We start from the raw sequence: 20,070 nt of genomic DNA on the forward strand, positions 1-20,070 counted from the left end.
ATATGATGTCTCCTATCTAATCAGGTTTAGATAAGACACCTGGCTGAAATGTCTCTTTAGAAAGACCTGTCTCACTCTGTCTGTCTAACTGTGTCTGTCTGTCTGTCTGTCTGTCTGTCTGTCTGTCTGTCTGTCTGTGTCTGTGTCTGTCTGCCTGTTTAACTGTGTGTTGGGTCTGTCTGTCTGTCTGTCTGTCTGCCCATCTCTACAGGGATATCCCACCAGGACTCTCTACCCCCTTCAGGGGAGGCTAGCAGAAGTAGAAATCGGAGGACAGGCTCATTGTAATGCATGGAATGGAATGCGGAATGTGTGTTTGATACCATTCCTAATTCCATTCCATGCATTACAATGAGCCCGATATCTACCTCCACCAGCCTCCCCTGACTCCCTTGTCTACAGGACTTTGCTCTCCTCCTCCACCTCCTCCTCCTAATTAATGGCAGAAGTTTATCAGTGTTTTATCTGAAGGTCAGCTGTCTTAAGGTTCTTCCACAGCAGGAAGACTCAGTGACAGAGGAGGCTGGAGAGACACACTGCGAGGGACACACCAACACTGTTCTCAAGGATCAGAGACCCACATGGATCAGTAACACAACAGGACCCTCTTTAAGAATAGATTTATACTATGCCATTTGACAAACAGGGAGTTGAGCAGTTGCATCATCAGACATTTGAATTACCTGGATTACGAGGGTGGAGGTGACGTCCAGACCCTAAAGCGGGGTACTTTGCAGCCGATGATCTTCTATCTGGAGGCAGCATCAAGAGGCAATGTTCCCTCTGATCTCTGAGGCACATCTCTACTAACAGAAGAAGGCTGTGACTGAGATATCACACAAAAACACATCCCAACCAGAACAACAGGAGATATCAAACGAGAGACAGGTTGAAGGGAAGGTTGAAGGAACAGTACCTAAGGATTTTTGGGGGGATTAAAGACAACTACAAAAAAAAACATCCAAACCATCCAAAGAACAGTAGAGCTGTTTACGTAGAACTTTAGAAGCTTTGTAGCCCTCCAACCCTTGACCTCCGTACAACCAGGACTCTAGCGGGCCGTCCACCCAACGCTAGCCATGGAGGAGAGGAGGCGTGTGGGATACAGTGTCAACAGAGAGGTCCTGGACGAAGGAGCTGTGGATGAGTTGGCCGAGAAATCTGACGTCAAGATTCCTCTCTCACAGAAACTCAGAGAGTCACTGAGGTATGGGGGGGGGGGGGGGGGGGGGGGGTCAACTGTCCCATTCACATTTATCCTGTGCAGGGAAGGCTGGTGGAGGTAGAAATCGAAGGACGGCTCATTGTAATGCATGAAATGGAATAAGGAAACGTATCAACGTGTGTTTGACACCATTTCTCATTCCGTTCCATGCATTACAATGAGCCGTCCTCTGATTTCTATCTCCGCCAGCCTCCACTAATCCTGAAAATATCTTACTGAAGTAGGATCAAAATCCAGCAGTGTTCAGCGTTGGCCTGAAATGGATGATGTTTTAAAAGCTGTTTCGCTGTTGAGTGTGTCATATCACTTAGTCTAATACCGCCAGTGTCATTAAGGCTCTGTGTGTCTCGAAAGGTTTTCTGTTTTACTTTTAATTGAAGTGTTGTCTCGGTCTGACTAATAGTAGCTGAAAGTGGTTCTCAGGTCCCTGCACTGTAGTTCTTAATATGTGCCATTGTGTCTTAGTGTCTTAGTTTGAACTGTAACTGTGCAGGTATTATGTAACCAACTGCCTCTCAGGTCCCCATACGTCTCATTATGTCTCATATTATGTGAGCTTAGTCTCTGTGTGTATGTGTGTGTGTGTGTGTGTGTGTGTGTGTGTGTGTGTGTATGTGCATGAGTGCGTGTGTGTGTGTGTGTGCATGTGTGTATATGTGTGTGTGTGTCCTCCCAAGGTGTTCAGGCCCCAGGGTGAAGAGCTGTATCCTGACCAGTGTTCCTGTCGTCTCCTGGCTGCCTCGTTACTCCCTCAGAGACAATGCCATCGGAGACCTGGTCTCTGGAATCAGCGTGGGCATCATGCACCTGCCTCAAGGTAGGAACACCTAAATCTACACCTAAATCTAATCCTTACCCTCAACCTCAAACTCAGACCTAAACATAATCCATGTCTAGTAAGTAAAGTAAAGGTGACTCACCACACAAGCTTTGTTCACCGAATCACCTGTTACATCTGCGTATCATTGACACAATAATGATAATAAGCAATAAGTGTGTGTTACTATGTTAGAACTGTGTGTTACTATGTTATAACGGTGTATTACTATGTGCTGTAATAACTGTGCAACAACAGCCTTTGTATGTAACGCGTCATGTTTTGTGTTCCTGTAGGGATGGCCTATGCCTTGCTAGCAGCAGTGCCTCCTGTGTTTGGTCTCTACTCCTCCTTCTACCCCATCCTCATCTACTTCATCTTCGGGACGTCTAAACACATCTCAGTGGGTTAGTACTGCGCTAACCTCATCCCCAGGCTATTGCGCACAGCGCATATAAGCCTGGAATAACAAGGACTCAAACCTGACCTTAGTAGGAGTGAATCTACTGAGTAAAGTATTTGTTATTATTTGATTTCAGCAAATCACACGGCTGCAAGGCATAGCTCCTGCGGTGTGCAAGCACTGGGGACAGGGGGACGGGGACGGGGGGATGGGGGGGATGGGGATTGATGCAAAGTAATAGCCAATGGCTATGTGCTGTCTGGTCTTTCTATTGGTTTAATGACGGGCAAGATTGATGCTTTGGTCCACCAGACCTTTCGCGTATTTGGCCGGAAGGGAACGAGACTTGTACTGCACTGTTTACTCAACATGTTTATAGGAGGGACTTCCAAACACATCTCAGTCAGGGGAGGCTGGTGGAGGTAGAAATCGGAGGACAGGATCATTGTAATGCACGGAATGGAAAACGTGTGTTACCATTCCTCATTCCATTCCATGCGTTACAATGAACCCTGTCCTCCGATTTCTACCTCCACCAGCCTCCCCTGATCTCAGTGGGTTGGTACCTAACTGTTTACTCCACATGTTTATAGTAGGCATAACTCCACACAGAACACCACACCATGTTAATGTAGCTGTGCGGCCATCCAGGGAACACAGCACATCCAGTATACACAGACAGTATTCTGCCCTTAACATTCATTTGAACCATCAACTTGCTCATATAAAACCTTTAACTCCAAACTTCTTCTCTGGTTCAAACATATCATAATGTGACTCCCTAAGCGTTGATTTAAACTAACTGCCTCTTCATAACCCCTTCACCCCTCCCTCCCCCATCTCTCCCTCCCTCCCTCTCTCATGTACCTACTACTACTTCTTCATAACCTTACCCCCCTCCCCCCTCCCCCCTCCCCCCTCCCTCCCTCCCTCCCTGCCACTCTCAGGTACCTATGCAGTGATGAGTGTGATGATTGGGGGAGTGACGGAGCGCTTGGCTCCAGACTCTAACTTCATGATTTGGGACAACATGACCAATGACAGCACAGTAGACATTATATCTCGAGACGCGGAGCGCGTCAGGGTGGCTGCAGCCGTGACCTTCATGTCCGGCATCTTCCAGGTAAATCCATACATAATCTGGATTCAGATTAAGACACTGGAAATCGACAGTTTCCATATCTATTCAAACATACAATACTGTACTGTAGGTAGATTAAGAGCATAGTCCTGGACTAAAAAGTACTTCAAATTAAGATTAAGAATATGATCCAGGAATAGGCTTAATCCTAACCCTAACCCTAACCCTAACCCTAACCCCACCAACCCCACTGTCTAACATGCCATCTCTCCTGTGTGCACGCATGTGTGTGTTTGTGTGTGTGTGTGTGTGTGTGCAGGTGCTGCTAGGCCTGGTCCGGTTTGGCTTCGTAGTGACTTACCTGTCTGATCCCCTGGTCAGAGGGTACACCACAGGGGCAGCCATCCATGTCATCGTGTCTCAGCTCAAATACACCTTTGGCATCAGTCCCCCGCGACACAGTGGACCTCTCTCCCTTATCTATGTAAGTTATGACACACACACAAACACACACACACTTTCTCTCTCGTAGCCTACATGCCCTAGGGTGACACTCAGATGGTGCCCTCTACAGGTGGGGGAAAATACGGAAAATACTAATCTCTCTCTCTCTCTTCCTCTCTCTCTCTTTCTCTCTCTTGGCCAATCTCTCTCTCTCCCCTCTCTCTGTCTTATTCTCTCTCTTTCTTGGCCCATCTCTCTCTTCCTCCCTCATGGTCCATCTCCCTCTCCCCCCCCTCCCTCTCCCTCTCTGTAGACGGTGTTGGAGATATGTTACCTCGTTCCAGAGACCAACATCGGCACGTTGGTGGTGAGCATCGTAGCCATTGTGGGCCTGATCATCTTCAAGGAGCTCAACACCTACCTGGGCAAGAAGCTGCCTGTCCCTATACCTGTAGAGCTGCTGGGTGTGAGTGTGAATGCTACTCTGTCTGCTGTAACACTCTGTCAGTGTTTTTGGTGTTTATAGAACAGATGAAGAGGAGGTGTTGGGGGGAGGGAAGGAGAGGAGAGGAGAGGAGAGGAGGGGAGAGGAGAGGAGAGGAGGAGAAGAGGGGAGAGAAGAGGGGAGACACATGTATTATATATCATAACCTGGGCCAGTCTTAACTTAGCCTAACAAACTGCAATGTGAAAAAAAAACCTTTTGTTTACTTTAGTTCCATCTGATTTCAAGACAGCAATTCTCCTTCCAGCTGAGCTACAGTACAACTGTCTGTCTGTCTGCCTGTCTGCCTGTCTGTCTGTCTGCCTGTCTGTCTGTCTGTCTGTCTGTCTGTTTGTCTGTCTGTCTGCCTGCCTGCCTGTCTGCCTGCCTGCCTGCCTGCCTGCCTGTTTGTCTGTCTGTCTGTCTGTCTGTCTGTCTGTCTGTCTGTCTGTCTGTCATTGATATTCAAATGGCTGCATTTTCTGTCTGAGGTTTTCTCTGGCAACAATGCCATCATCCAATCAGGTGCTATTGTTTCCAGTCCGTGAAAGAATGAGTGAAATTTGAAATCAGTGTGTTTGTCCTTAGATCGTCATCGCCACGGTGATCTCCTGGCAGGTGAACCTGGTGGATAAGTATGGAGTGGAGGTGGTGGGAACGATCCCCTCTGGGTGAGACACACACATGCGCACACAGACTTACGTGCACACACACACACTCACACACACAGAGAGATCATACACGCAAGCATGCACACACACACACACACACACACACACAAACAACACACACACACACACACACACACACACACACACACACACACACACACACACACACACACACACACACACACACACACATTCTGTTCACCTCCCATAGTCCAGATATACAATAACAATCACACACATGTGACAACGTCAACCGGGATACATAAACATATAACTATGCAGCTACCTACTCATCTAACAGCCCCCCCTCCATCTCTCTCCCCCAGTCTTCAGCCCCCTGTCCTGCCCAAGGTGTCTCTCTTTGGTCAGGTGATCGGAGACGCCTTTGCTCTGTCCGTGGTTGGCTACGGCATCGCCATCTCCCTCGGGCGAATCTTCGCCCTCAAGTACGGATACAAGGTGGACAGCAACCAGGTGAGAAACACTGTCAGTTAGTATAGTTCCACAGAACTGCAAGTTCAAGTTTGATAGCTTGTCTTAGTAGTAGGTCTTAATAGTTTGTCGTAATACTTTGTCTTAATAGTTTGTCTGATAGTTTGATAGCTGTCTTGATAGTTTATCTAGTTTGATAGCCGTCTTGTGAGTGCCTGTTTGTATGTGTGTGTGACTTGCGATTCCATCATACTTCTTGTGATATGTGATTCCATCACCCCTATTCACTGACACAAATGGTCTCTTCCTGCATCAGGAGCTAATAGCCCTGGGTCTCAGCAACTCCATCGGAGGGGTGTTCCAGTGCTTCGCCATCAGTTGTTCGATGTCTCGCACAATGGTCCAGGAAAGCACGGGGGGTAGAACCCAGGTACAGCTACTCATGCATTATTCTGCTTCACTGAGAAGGTGGATTTTGAAAACCTACTTAATTAAAACCACTAATTTAAACCCACATCACACCCACACGCACTCATTCTTTTTCTGTCCGACATGTCAATTGATCTGTCATCACCCTCTCATTACAACACGGCATATGGCACATGCAGAGGAGGGGTTAGACGCTGTCTGTTTTTACCCTCAATCATCCGTCCATTCTCTCCTTCCTCGTCTCTCTCTCTCTCTTCTATGTGATCCTCCTGTTTTCTATGATCTCTCTTCCCTTTATCTCCCTCTCTGTTCAATTACCTCCCTCGTGTTCTCTCTCTCCTATAATTTCTCTCTCTCTCCCTCTCTCCCTCCCTCCTTTCTCTCTCTCTCTCTCTTATGTGACTCCCCTGTTTTCTATCATCTCACTTATCTTTATCTCTCTCTCTGTTGAAATACTGCCCCCCCTCTCTCTCTCCTATAATGTATCTGTTTCCCCCCCCTTCTCTCTCTCCCTCCCTCCCTCTCTCTCTCCCCTCCCTCCCCCCTCTCTCTGCTCATCTACTTTCTCCCTGTCTCCCTCCCTCCCCCTCCCTCTCTCCTCTCCCTCCCCCTCTCCCTCTCTCATCTCCCTCCCTCCCTCCCTCTCTCTCCTCTCTCTCTCTTCCTCCTAGGTGGCTAGTGCTCTGTCGGCTGTGGTGATTCTCATCATCACTCTGTGGATCGGAGCTCTGTTTGAAGAGCTGCCCAAGGTACAGCACTGTGAAGCACCAGTCTACTGGCTGCTGGAGGGGGGGCATTTGGGTACTTTGGGTGAATTTGGGCACAGTGAAAAGCATTGTGCCATGTTAAAATGCCCAAATCTCTAGTGATTTTACAGTGGGGGGTTGTGGAGGGTTGAGTGTGTGTGGGGGTGATGAAAAATATCCCTCAATTCAGCACTGTAAAATAACTGGAGATTTTGCATTTGTGCATGGCACAATGCTTTCCACTGTGCCCAAATTCACCCCGGGATGTTAGTAACTGTATGATGACCTTTTACGCCAGTCTATGAAATCATTGAGGTTATGGTGTGTGTGTGTGTGTGTGTGTGTGTGTGTGTGTGTGTGTGTGTGTGTGTGTGTGTGTGTGTGTGTGTGCGATTGCGTGCGCTTGCGTGTGCGTGTGTGTGTGCGTAAGTGTGCGTGTGCGTGTGTGTGTGTGTGTTTGCACGTACGGATGTGTGCGTGTGTGTGTGCATGTGTGTGCGTGTGTGTGTGTGTCTCTTGATGAGTGATTCAGTTATTGTGTGTGTCTCTCCATGAGTGATTCAGCGATTGTGTGTGTCTCTCCCCATCCAGGCAGTGTTGGCTGCCATCATCTATGTGAACCTGCATGGCATGATGAAACAGTTCATGGACATCCCAATGCTCTGGAGGAGCAACAGAGTCGACATGGTGAGGCTTACACCCGTCCACTCTCCTTTCAGATCTACTATAATGTACACAAGTGGCTAGGGGCTAAAGGCTTAGCATAGCTGAAAGCTATCCCAACATGTTGTACAGTAAGCACTGGACCCACTTTGATCTAGAAAACCCTAATTATCTCACTCTCGTTAATACATTTAGTGCCGAGGGTGAATAAAGTCAAGAGTGCCAAGGGTGACTTTATTCACCAAAACTGCATAAATGATGATGCTTAATTTTCTAGCCTATCAAAGTATTGTTGATAGGTAAATACCACATAAAACACTCAGCACTCTAGGTGGTGAGTGTTCCGGAATTCTTTGGCAGTGAGTTAACCTCCCCCCCACTCAGCGTGCCGTCAACATCAAAGGGCCTCCCTTAGACTCTGAAGTCGGGTACGGTGAACTAGCGACTTAGCGAGCCACACTTTCGCTAGGCTAGTAGCGCCTACGCTCTGATCTGATGGAATTCAGCAGAAAATTAAAACCAGAGGAAGATCAAAGGAAGAGGGAAGAGATAGGGGATAAAAGGATTAGGCAAGCCTCAGGCAATTCCCTCAGGGATGAAGATTATTGAATTGAATTGAATTGAATTGAATTGAATTGAATTGAATTGAATTGAATTGAATTGAATTGAATTGAATTGAATTGAATTGAATTGAATTGAATTGAATTGAATTGAATGGTAGGTAATCTGAAAGGGTTTTTGACCCTGGTGTTGACCTTGGCTTGGTCTCCTCCTCCCCAGCTGGTGTGGGTGGCCACTCTCATCCTGACCGTGCTCTTCAACCCTGACCTGGGATTGGCTGCCTCCATTGCCTTCTCCATGCTCACGGTCATCTTCAGAACCCAGCTGTGAGAACACACACACATGCAAGCACACACACACATACACACATACACACATACGCACGCACGCACGCACGCACGCACGCACGCACGCACGCACGCACGCACGCACGCACGCACGCACACACACACACACACACACACCATCAACCCCCTTGAATCACTCTCACAACCTCTCACATTTCCTGCCCAGAAACCCCATACAGCGTTCACTCAATTCTTTCCTAGACCACACCCGACCACAAACCTCCAATTCTCCCCCCCTAACTCCTGTCTACCCCATGTCTAAACCCTAATTCACTCTTTCACACACACACACACACACACACACACACACACACACACACACTCACACACACACACTCACACACACAGAGATCACGCACGCAAGCATGCACACATTTACAGACACAGACTACACCCACTACACATGTTTAAAATCCTTATTCACTCAACAGAGCATATCGTATATGGCAATAAAGCACACTACGGCTTAGAACATATGTTAAATATGTTGTGTATTTCTGTCTGTCTGTCTGTCTGTTCCAGGCCTACGTACTCCCTCCTAGGGCAGGTCCCAGAGACTGACATCTATAGACCAGTAGAGGACTATAATCTGGTACACAACTCAACACAGATATACTCCACGCTTCTCTGTAATCACTGTTCTGTATCATTGACTTGGTGTATGACATGGCTAGGACTAGGAAAGGGTTTCACAACACGTAATGTACAGTGCCCTGCTTAAGTAATGGGACAGTGAAGCATTTACCCTAAAATAGGGGGACTATGCATAAAAAGTGTTGTTATTCCTGAATGGTGAACACAAATACCATCAAATAAAGGCTGAGAATCTCTGCTTTAACCTCATATTAATTGTATGATTTGAAATCCAGACTTTTGGATTGTGGAGCCAAAAGAAGAAAAAATGCTTCACTGGCCCATTACTTACACAGGGCACTGTATTTATTTTGGAGTGCGGACCCTATAGCTACACTGTGAGTGGGCTTCTCCCTCTCATTGGCTGTATTAGTGGTTCATCATGTCATGTTGTTGCTATGCTGTTCTCCCCTTATCTGTATGATGTCATGCTTGAAAGTACTGTCATGAATGTGAGGACATTCATCAGGGGAGGCTGGTGGAGGTAGAAATCGGAGGGCAGGCTCCTTGTAATGCGCAGAACGGAATGAGGAACGGTATCAAACACGTGTGTTTGTCTGATACCATGCCTCGTTCTGTTCCATGCATTACAATGAGCCGTCCTCTGATTTCGACCTCCTCCAGCCTCCCCTGGCATTAATATAAACCACCTCTGTCTCTCAGGTGAAAGTGGTGCCAGGCTTGGTGATTTTCCGCTCTTCCGCCACCCTCTACTTTGCCAATGCTGAGATGTACACAGATGCCCTGGCAGAGAAGGTGACGTCTCAACACAAGAGACACAGAAATACTGTTATTTAGGGCCAATTCTGTCTGAGATATAGAATGTTCACAAGAAGAATTCTAATTAGAATGCACATTAGAATGTTACTGTCATGGAACATTTGACACCAATTGGAGGAGAGTTTTCCAGACTTTGTATCTAGGCTCTTGGACCAGGGGAGGCTGGTGGAGGTAGAAATCGGAGGACGGGCTCCTTGTAATGCATGGAATGGAATGAGGAATGCGTTTTTGATACCATTCCTCATTACGTTCCATGCATTACCAGGAGCCTGTCCTCCAATTTCTACCTCCACCAGTCTCCCCTGCTCTGCACTACATTATTCAGGCTGACCCAAAACAACACACCAGAACAACACTACAGCAATTCAGAATTACTATGCACCACACACACACGGAAAACAATCATACTTTGACAAATTGCCTAAAATAGGTCATTGTGCTGTCATACACTCTGCTGTGTGTCAAGGGGACATTGTTAAGATGTCATCCATTCCTCTACACACCCACTATGATGGCTTGTTGGCCTGGGGTAATGGAACTCTCTGATGGAATGTCATATCTCCCTCCCTCCCTGGTCTCCCTCCCTGGTCTCCCCTTCTCCCTCCCTGATCTCTCTTCCTCCCTCCCTCCCTCCCTCCCTCTCTCCCTCCCTGGTCTCCCCATCTCCCTCCCTGGTCTCCCCTTCTCCCTCCATGGTCTCTCTTCCTCCCTCCCTCCCTGGTCTCCTTCCCTCCCTGGGCTCCCCATCTCCCTTCCTGGTCTCTCTCCCACCCTGGTCTCCCTCCCTTCCTCCCTGGTCTCCCTCCCTGGTCTCCCCATCTCCCTCCCTGGTCTCCCCATCTCCCTCCCTGGTCTCCTCTTCTCCCTCCCTGGTCTCCCACCCTCCCTCTTTCACTCCCTGGTTTCTCTCCTTCCCTCCTTGGTCTCCCTCTCTCCCTCTCTCCCTCCCTCTCTCCCTCCCTGGTCTCCTTCCATCCCTCCCTGGTCTCTCTTCCTCCCTCCCTCTCTCTGGTATCTCTTCCTCTGTGGTGTTTGCAGACTGGCATCGACATCACCAAGATCCTCTCCATTAAGAAGAAGCTGGAGGCCAAGAGGCTGAGGAAGGAGAAGAAGGAGGCCAAGAGGGCCAAGAAAGAAGCCAAGAAGAATAAAGGGGAAATGGTGAGGACTGGAGGGTTGCGAGAAAAAGGAGCCAGGTGTAAATAAATCTCTGCATGGCCCCAAATCAGGGGAGGCTGATGGAGGTAGAAATCAGAGGCTCATTGTAATGCATGGAATGGAATGATGGTATGGTGCCTGTCCTCCAATTTCTATCTCCACCAGCCTCCCCTGCTCTATATTTATTTGGAGAGTCCCCTTGCAGATGGCTCATAGGTGTTCAAGCAACTATCAAACATCTAACAAACTGTTTAATAATTGGTTCTCCTTATCAAATCCAGCATATTGTAACATCTTGGTGTAGGATTTCAATTGACCGCTTCATCTGTATTTTGGCAATACTTCCTGGTGATAACCTCAATGACAACATACATTTTGTTGCAGCATGGCATGAAACAAGAGATAAAAAGTAGCTTGTTAATATCAAGAGTTGTACAATGGACCCTTCTTGCTTTGGCCTTGGAAGGCCTTTGTTCTCAGGACATTCTAGTTGGGAGTGACTGAGAGAGTGACAGTGAGACATAATCCACCTGTCAGGTGACTCCATGTCTATAATGAGAGACAGAGAGACCCATTGTACCTCCCTGCTCACTCTGCCAGCCAAACAAGTTCACCATGAATATGAGTAGAAATATTGGAGTGTGAGCATGAACTAGTAAATAGTTATACAGAGGCATACTACTACTACACTACTACTGTATACCTAACCCTAACCCTAACCCCCTAACCCCCTACACCTAACCCTAACCCTAACCCCCTAACCCCCTACACCTAACCCTAACCCTACATTTGGGCCTCTAGTGTCATACAGGTAACGTGCTAGGTGGAAAATCATATGACATCACTCCTATTACATGAATCATGTAATCACTGGCTCTTATTATTGATAATCCATGTCCTGTCCTGTCCTGTCCTGTCCTGTCCTGTCCTGTCCTGTCCTGTCCTGTCCTGTCCTTTCCTGTCCTGTCCTGTCCTGTCCTGTCCTGTCCTGTCCTCTCCTGTCCTCTTCTGTCCTGTCCCATCCCAACCCATCATCTCCTGTCCTGTCCTGTCCTTTCCTGTCCTGTCCTGTCCTGTCCTTTCCTGTCCTGTCCTGTCCTGTCCTGTCCTGTCCCATCCTCTCCTGTCCTCTTCTGTCCTGTCCCATCCCAACCCATCATCTCCTGTCCTGTCCTTTCCTGTCCTCTCCTGTCCTCTCCTGTCCTGTCCCTCCCAACCCATCATCTCCTGTCCTGCCCTGCCCTGCCCTGCCCTGCCCTGCCCTGCCCTGCCCTGCCTAGGAAGGGGAGCCAGAGTGTCCTGACCAGGAGGGGGAGCCAGAGAGTCCAGAGAAGGAGAGGGACATCGTGACAGTAGAGGATGGAGTTGACCATGACTCCGCCCTTCCTAAAGCCATTATTCTGGACCTGAGTCCTGTCAACTTCCTGGATACCGTGGGAGTCAAGACGTTACGCAACGTGAGTCATCACAATACACCTGTCTGTCTCTGTCTCTCTATCTATCAGGCTGTCTCTCTGTGTTTCTGTGATTCTGTCTGTCTCTGTCTCTCTCTCTCCCTCTCTCTCTCTCTCTCTTTCTCTCTCTCTATCTCTGTTATTTGACCTCTGACCTCTGCTGTTGTTGTTTCAGATCCAGAGGGACTATGGTGACATCGGCATTGAGGTTGTGTTGACTGGCTGTCAGAGTGAGTATCCCCATCTACAGCCAGACACATTCACAATCTCGCCGCTTCACAACAAACAGCAAACTGTAGGTCCTTAAAACAGTGAGCGATGATCCTGTTGTTGTTTGTGTGACTTTGTGTAGATTTACCATTTTCCAAAGTTTTCTGAGCTATCTAGGACTGTATCTGGAGAACCTACGCCCTTCATTTGCTTGCACTCTGTTGTGTAATGAAGGAAACCGCTCATCATGGCTGATTACGCTGGGGGAATTATTGGTGTGGCCAATGTTTATGTTGTAAGGAATGCAGATTAACCATAATTACTATTATTTTATCGCATGTCCCCTCCCTGTCTCTCTCTCTCTTTACTCCTCCCTGTCCTCACCATCCCTCCCTGTTGCTCACTCCCTCTGTCTTTCTCTCTCACTCCCTCTCTTTCTCCCTCCCACCCTTCCCCTCTCTCTCCCTCCCTCCCGCTCTCCCTCCCTCCCTCCCTCTCTCTCTCTCCCTTCCTCCCTCTCTCCCTCCCCTCTCTCTCCCTCCCTCTCTCTCTCTCTCTCTTCCCCTCTCTCCCTCTCTCCCTCTCTCTCGTCCCCTGTCTAGCTGGTGTTATGGAGACCCTGGAGAGTGGAGGCTTCTTCAATGACAAAATCACCAAAGCCTGTCTCTTCTCCTCCATCCATGATGCTGTGCTGCACTGTCAAACAGTCAAGGCTCAGGATGACAGTGATGAAGAGGTGACACACACACACACATGCACACACGCAGGCACGCAGGCACGCACACACACACAGGCACACACACACACACACACACACACAGACATTCTTGTATTGTCTACACACAGTACACACACCGACGGCTTTAGACAAAACATATGGTTCATCCACATGGTTTGAGTTTGGGTCGCTGGCTGCTCTGTTTTAGCGTTCAGTTGCGTGCCTCTCCTATTGGACCCCAGGGAGAGCCAGCGTGTTCATGGCTCTAGGTCAGGGAACGCTCTGTAGATGAAAGTTTTACGAGTGATTCTAAGTTTTTATTTTATTTTTATAAATCCCCAAAACCCTGTATTTGACTCTGAACAACCTAGTTGAATGCTTGGTTCCGGATAGTGTAGCAGCATAGTAGTATGCTAGAACAGAAAGAGGGAAAACCAAATACTCACACTGTCTGATACACACACTGAAACACACACACACACACACACACACACACACACACACACACACACACACACACACACACACTGAAACACACACACACACACACACACACACACACGCACACACACACACACACACACACACTGAAACACACACACACACACACACACACACACACTGAAACACACACACACACACACACACACACACACACACACACACACACACACACACACACACACACACACACACTCTTGTTTCCTGGAGACGGGGGGAGCTTCGTAGACCATAGGGTATAGCATTGTGCTTGTCCTCAGCAATTAAACATAGTACAAGCACAGTTCTCTGTACTGAAACTGGCTCAGTGAAAACAGGAAGTTCCATTAACTTTAACAAGGTCTTCCCGTCAAACCGTATCATAAACGCCTACAGTCTGTAAACAGTGTGACGATGATTCACATCAACATTAACCACACCAGTTCAAGCATAAAAAAGGGTCATTTTTAATTTTTCATGTATCTGTTACTCATTATACTTTGATCTCCCTCTCTCTCTCCCTCTCTCTCTCTCTCTTTCTGTCGCTTTCTCTCCCACTCTCCCTTTCTCCCCCTCTCTCTCACTGTCGCTCTCTCTCACATTCTCCCTCTCTCTCACTCTCTCTCACTCTCCCTCCCTCCCCCTGTCTCTCTGCTTCACAGGAGGATATGAAAGCGACCCATTTCTAGATTCTGGTAGAAGTGGAGATGTCTTGTGCTGCAGAGAGAGATACTGGCCTGGCTTCACAACCTCAAAATCACACCCGTCACTCAAACACATTAAGAGACACACAAACCTTGCGACACACAGATTGATGTACAGCACAATGAAATTGAAATTCTTTGACCAAAGACAAAAAATATCTTAGGGTCAACTTTTGTATTGAAACATACCATACATTAACTGTATATTTATTGTTTAAATTGTTAATAAATCAACTTGGTTGAAAGATCAGAGCCTCTTTGTACAGTGAATCCCTTGTCTGAGACGTGGGGGTGAATAGCTATCCCCAATGACTGTAATTCTGAGACTATTATGAAGAGTTTGTATCTTGGTCCAATGATGCAATGAAGTGCAATCATATAATGAGTACAGTAAATATACGATTAAGTCAATCAAGCAAAATTAATATACTGTAGTTTATGTTTCCACACATGGCAGCTATTCCTGTATGTATCAACTGACTTATTATGACCAGGACCAGGGGAGGCTGGTGGAGGTAGAAATTGGAGGACGGGCTCATTGTAATGCATGGAATGGAATTAGGAATGGAACAATGAGACGGTCCTCCGATTTCTGCCTCCACCAGCCTCCCATGACCAGGACGTACAATAGAAGCGTGATCTATAGGTAGGTTGCTACCACAGGAGGCTGGGGAAGGTCGGGCGGTAGAGGCTTGGAGGTCGGGCTCATTGTAATACATGGAACGGAATAGTGAATGGTTGTAATGAATGGAATGGATGAGGAGTGTTATGATACCATTCCGCATTCCATTCCATGCAATGTTGCAGTAACATGCCATGTTGTTGGCCATGTGCTGTCACCATCAACACCATGCACATGCTGCCTATGCCTCTTAAAGGGACAGTGTCTTAAAGGGACAGTGTCTTAAAGGGACAGTGTTGTAGAAGAGGGTAATTAAAAATAGCCTGCATGAGATAACATTTCTGGATCAAGAGGCTAGCAATGAATGGAAATCAACAATGAATAAAATAAAATGAAATAGTATTGATAGCACATTTCACAGATGCAATACAATGTGCTTTACAGGAAGAATGAATAAAAAAAAAATATATATAAAAATATATGCACACACCACTTAAAGCAGGCAGCATCTATTCAGGGGCAGGCTACACACACACACACACACACACACACACACACACACACACACACATGCACACACAAACACACAAACACACAAACACACAAACACACCCCCCAGTTGACGAGAACAGAGCACACCTACACCACACCTACACCAATGCGCTTAGGGATGTTGGGAAGGGTTTAACAGGATATGGACTGAAGAATTTACAATATGGGCACAATGATGGAGAAACACAACACCATTGTTAATACAGGTTGGTCTTGCTCTATGGCATGTCTTTTAAACAGGTCTGCTTAGAGAAATACCTGGGAACTGGTCATGTATCCTTTGTCATGCTCTTTGGTGATTCATGCCAGTAGGATGCTCTCTTATGTGTGTGTGTGTGTGTGTGTGTGTGTGTGTGTGTGTGTCTATGTGGAGGGGTGTGTGTGTGTGTGTGTGTGTGTCTATGTGTGTGTCTGTGTGTGTATCTGTGTGGAGGGGTGTGTGTGTGTGCGTGAGTGTGTGTGTGTGTGTGTGTGTGTGTGTGTGTGTGTGTGTGTGTGTGTGTCTCCACACAGAAAGAAACCGAATATCTAATGTTCCATGACCGAGTTGCACAACCGTGCCAATCTATAATTGAAACTGGCTAAATCCAGTATTTGAACATGAACAATTAATAACAAACAGATGGATTTTCTTTGGGCCTCTGGCAAAACATCATCTCATTTAGCATCTCTTCCCATCATCTTGGAACCCAAAATCTACTATTCCAATAACGTCTAAATACTACCAGCTCTGTTCTGAATATGGAGAGTGATGGAGGGAGAGAGATAGAGCGAGAGAGTGATGGAGAGAAAGAGAGAGAGAGAGAGAGAGAGAGAGAGAGAGAGAGAGCAGCAGAGCACTTTGGGGGCTTCAGAGAGGCTCAGCAGAAGGGCAGAGCGGGACAAGAGGAGGAGAAGAGAGGAGAGGAGAGGGTTGGTCCGAAGCTCCCCCCGCCTCCGGGAAACGAGAGTGTATGTATGTATGTGTGTATGTGTGTGTGTGTGTGTGTGTTTTTCCGTGTATGTGTATCAGCAGACAGTGTGAGTATTTGGTTTTCCCCCAACCGCCTCTCTACATTCTCCAACAATCGGGCGGCCGCGGAACATCAACCGAAGCGCTCAACGGGTAAAGCAGCGTCAGAGAGCCGAGAGCGGTAACTTCCAAGACGTGTGGAATCAGGTTGGTAAACTTTTTGCCATTCATGGTCATTTTGAAGACAAGAGATACAGTATCGGCCTATTGAAGTACTGTTTCCATTGCCTACATTAATGTCATACACAGAATCAGATTACAGTCGACAAGTAAGTAGCTTCTAGGCCTATTCTATATTAAGTGTTGCTTATAAACTACAAAACATTAGGCAATGATTACAATGTGACATTTATGACAGTTTATCACCGCAATCATGTCATGCTGTGTGTCACCTTGGTCCTCATAAATCGACGGTATGCTTTAAACTTCAAGACTTCGGGTATCTCTATTTTTTTTATCAATGAGTGACATTCGTTGTTTTATTGACCCCTATTCTACTGCGCCTCTTAGTTCAAATTAATTAGATATTAACCACACTGCTACGTCCCGTACCGTAATGTAGGTTACTCTGAAACTGGATCTCATCTCGGGAAATAGCACGGTCTATTTTTACAGGCAGTCTCCTCTCTTCACACTCACACGCTGTGCATGCGTCCACCTCTGCTGTATTGTTGCTATGTCCGTAGCATCAGTCAAGGCTACAGTAGATGGATGCCTATCTATTTAATATGCACTTGTGCCTCTGCCATGAAAGTCAGCTGCGGCGTGTGTTTTGGAGGGGGGGGGGGAGGAGGTTGTGGCGGTGCGCGTGTGTGACCGCAGTCACCCGGGAGAGGAGAGTTGAACATAGCAGGCTTACGGTTCCGTGACGTAGGTGGCTCTATTGAAAACATTCCTCCGAAGCCGCGCGGAATAGCTGCTGCTTCTTCCCCTCTTGCCGCTGTGGTCCGCGGCGAATGAATGAAATTCAGACCATGAATGTGTTAGCCACCTGCCTGTTCTTCGCCGGGTTATCGTACCTGTACAGTAGAGATTTCTTATCCGTGTTCCGTGTCTATGTTGCAGAGTGGGTCCTCGGCGCCACCGCCATGCCCGAGCCGGGAGCTCCGCGCCGGACCCCGCAAGGTGTCCCGTACGCCGACTTGCAGCACATCGTTAACGCCGACGGACAGCACTTGTTCTGCCGGTACTGGGAACCGGAGGGTCCCCCAAGGTCAGTGGACGACATGTCACATTATCTGTACATAACTAAGTCAATAATGGAAATAATCCTCACAACAACGACCGCTGGTTTCACCATCCCTATACCCAGTCATTTGATTATGCAAGCTAACTTCCACTCCTCAGCGCTCCGTGTTCCTCTATAATGAAAAGTAACGTTTTCCACACAGACAATGATATTTTCAGTTCCTCAATCTTTATAATTTGGCTACTGTAGCCTGCTCGTATTCAAATGTATCGTGTTTATCACACAGTAATGACTATGGTCCACGCAGTATTGACCCACACAGAGTTCATTGTGAGGACTGCACCTTACCACGGTCAAGGCTGATACTAGTCAGCTATGTAGTCTCACCCATGAAATACGTGAATGTGAAGACGCCTCAATTTGATCACAGAAACCCTGTAAACAGAGAGGCCACACACACACACACACACACACACACACACACACACACACACACACACACACACACACACACACACACACAGCATCTGGAGTCAGCAGAGTGTCACACCACCAGACCAGAGAGCCTGTCTGCCCAGCTGTATACTGATTCACCATCTGACAGGATGGCTGTGCTTTTATAACCCATGTGTGTGTTCTCCTTATCTGTGGGCAGATTGAACGTCAGAATTGGACCTCATACACACATGCACAGGCTAGGGGTGCAGAAACACAAACTGATGCGTTCACACACACACACACACACACACACACACACACACACACACACACACACACTCACACACACACACACACACACACACACACACACACACACACACACACACACACACACACACACACACACACACACACACACACTTCCTGTCATAAATGAGACAACTGTGCTTTTGGGTCTATAGATAATGTAAATGTAAACATACACTGTAGTAAAGTCTATGGTACATGGTACTGCAGACACGACAACAAAAACAACAACAACAAACATGGCGTGCCTACACTGCCGTGGCTCAGAGCTGCCGTTGCTGCGGCAACCATTCATCTTCGTCAGCACACTTCAGCCATACTACAGACATGTTGTTACCGTGGTAACCAGGGGTTCCCGGAGTATACTGCTAATTGAATTGCCTCTCTGCTAAAACTTGTAGTAGGTCAGTTTACTGCTGCTGACCGTTTGTTAGTAGCGATAGTTTAGTCTGGGGGGGATTAGGAATGTCCTAGTGAGCCCCTCTGTTGATGTGGAAAGTGTTAGCTAAAACAACAACCATACACTAATCGGGATGAAAGATTATAGAATTGTCATCTAAAATGATACCGATTATATATATTTATGTTTTTGTCACATGATGTGATGTGTCGGTTAAGTGTGCTGATTTAAAGGTTTTTGTAATGTGTTTTAATCAAATGATCTGTCATCCACACACATGTGGTCTAACACATGGTCATTTTTGTTGATGTAATTGATTTGGCCTGCAGAGTCACCAGGGGCCTCTGAGAGAGGCCCATTCACTGGTGGCTGCAGGAAGTGGGTGAAAGGTGCCAGGAGGGGGAGGGACCCTTTACAATGATTGACAGATCTTTCAATAGATAATTTGGGGCTATTAAGATGAGGCCAGTGACTTTCTCTGTATACAACACACACATATATCTCTGTATACAACATCCATACAAGCACATACACATATGCACACACACACATTCACACATTCACACACCGGCAGGCAGGCGTACACACACACACACACACACACACACACACACACACACACACACACACACACACACACACACACCCACACACACACACACACACACACACACACACACACACACACACACACACACACACACACACACAGACACACACACACACACACACAGCAAGCTGTCTGCACAGTTAAGTGGGTCATGCCAGTATTGATGTTTCACTGTTGGGTTAAGAATTTGCCGACCAAACCAGGCTGTCTTTTATTATTTGTCTATTTGCTTTTAGACTCTCTGTGTAACTTCCCTCTTCTCATACACTCTCATTGTCTGTCTGTCTGTCTGTCACGCACACACACACACACACACACACACACACACACACACACACACACACATACACACTTCCCCTGCTTCTCTCTTTCTTACACTCTCTCCAACTGACTCTCTCTCTCTCTTTCACTCACACACACACACACACACAAACCCCCCCCCCCCACACACACACACAAACACACACTCGACATGTTCATTTCCCTACTCTAGTTGTA

At 47.2% G+C, this 20,070-nt stretch overlaps 2 protein-coding genes across 3 annotated transcripts in view; both read left to right on the top strand.

Annotated features, from left to right (window-relative positions):
- Positions 1–1,079: 1,079 nt before the first annotated feature.
- On the top strand, positions 1,080–14,493 carry slc26a6.2 (solute carrier family 26 member 6, tandem duplicate 2; the record flags this gene model as incomplete). Its single annotated transcript, XM_083676126.1, has 19 exons — positions 1,080–1,207; positions 1,903–2,042; positions 2,339–2,449; positions 3,393–3,568; positions 3,846–4,010; positions 4,284–4,436; positions 5,043–5,125; positions 5,452–5,599; positions 5,874–5,987; positions 6,658–6,735; positions 7,324–7,419; positions 8,176–8,282; positions 8,826–8,895; positions 9,600–9,692; positions 10,755–10,877; positions 12,182–12,331; positions 12,504–12,558; positions 13,141–13,274; positions 14,399–14,493. The coding sequence occupies 19 exons, from the start codon at positions 1,080–1,082 to the stop codon at positions 14,423–14,425; spliced, it is 2,151 nt and encodes a 716-aa protein (XP_083532252.1). The 3' UTR covers positions 14,426–14,493.
- A 1,957-nt stretch (positions 14,494–16,450) lies between these two features.
- mgll (monoglyceride lipase) overlaps positions 16,451–20,070 on the top strand; it is an 18,144-nt gene continuing 14,524 nt past the window's right edge. Inside the window, exons 1-2 of one of the 2 annotated variants that reach the window (XM_083675389.1) lie at positions 16,451–16,773; positions 17,692–17,839. In XM_083675389.1, coding sequence (XP_083531515.1) covers positions 17,715–17,839 — 125 coding nt within the window. In that variant the 5' untranslated portion in view covers positions 16,451–16,773; positions 17,692–17,714. Of the gene's footprint in view, positions 16,774–17,670; positions 17,840–20,070 lie in introns of those variants that run through there. The other variant, XM_083675390.1, reaches the window with a different exon arrangement.

This window comes from Argentina silus (assembly GCF_951799395.1).
Source record: "Argentina silus genome assembly, chromosome: 8".
NCBI lineage: Eukaryota > Metazoa > Chordata > Actinopteri > Argentiniformes > Argentinidae > Argentina > Argentina silus.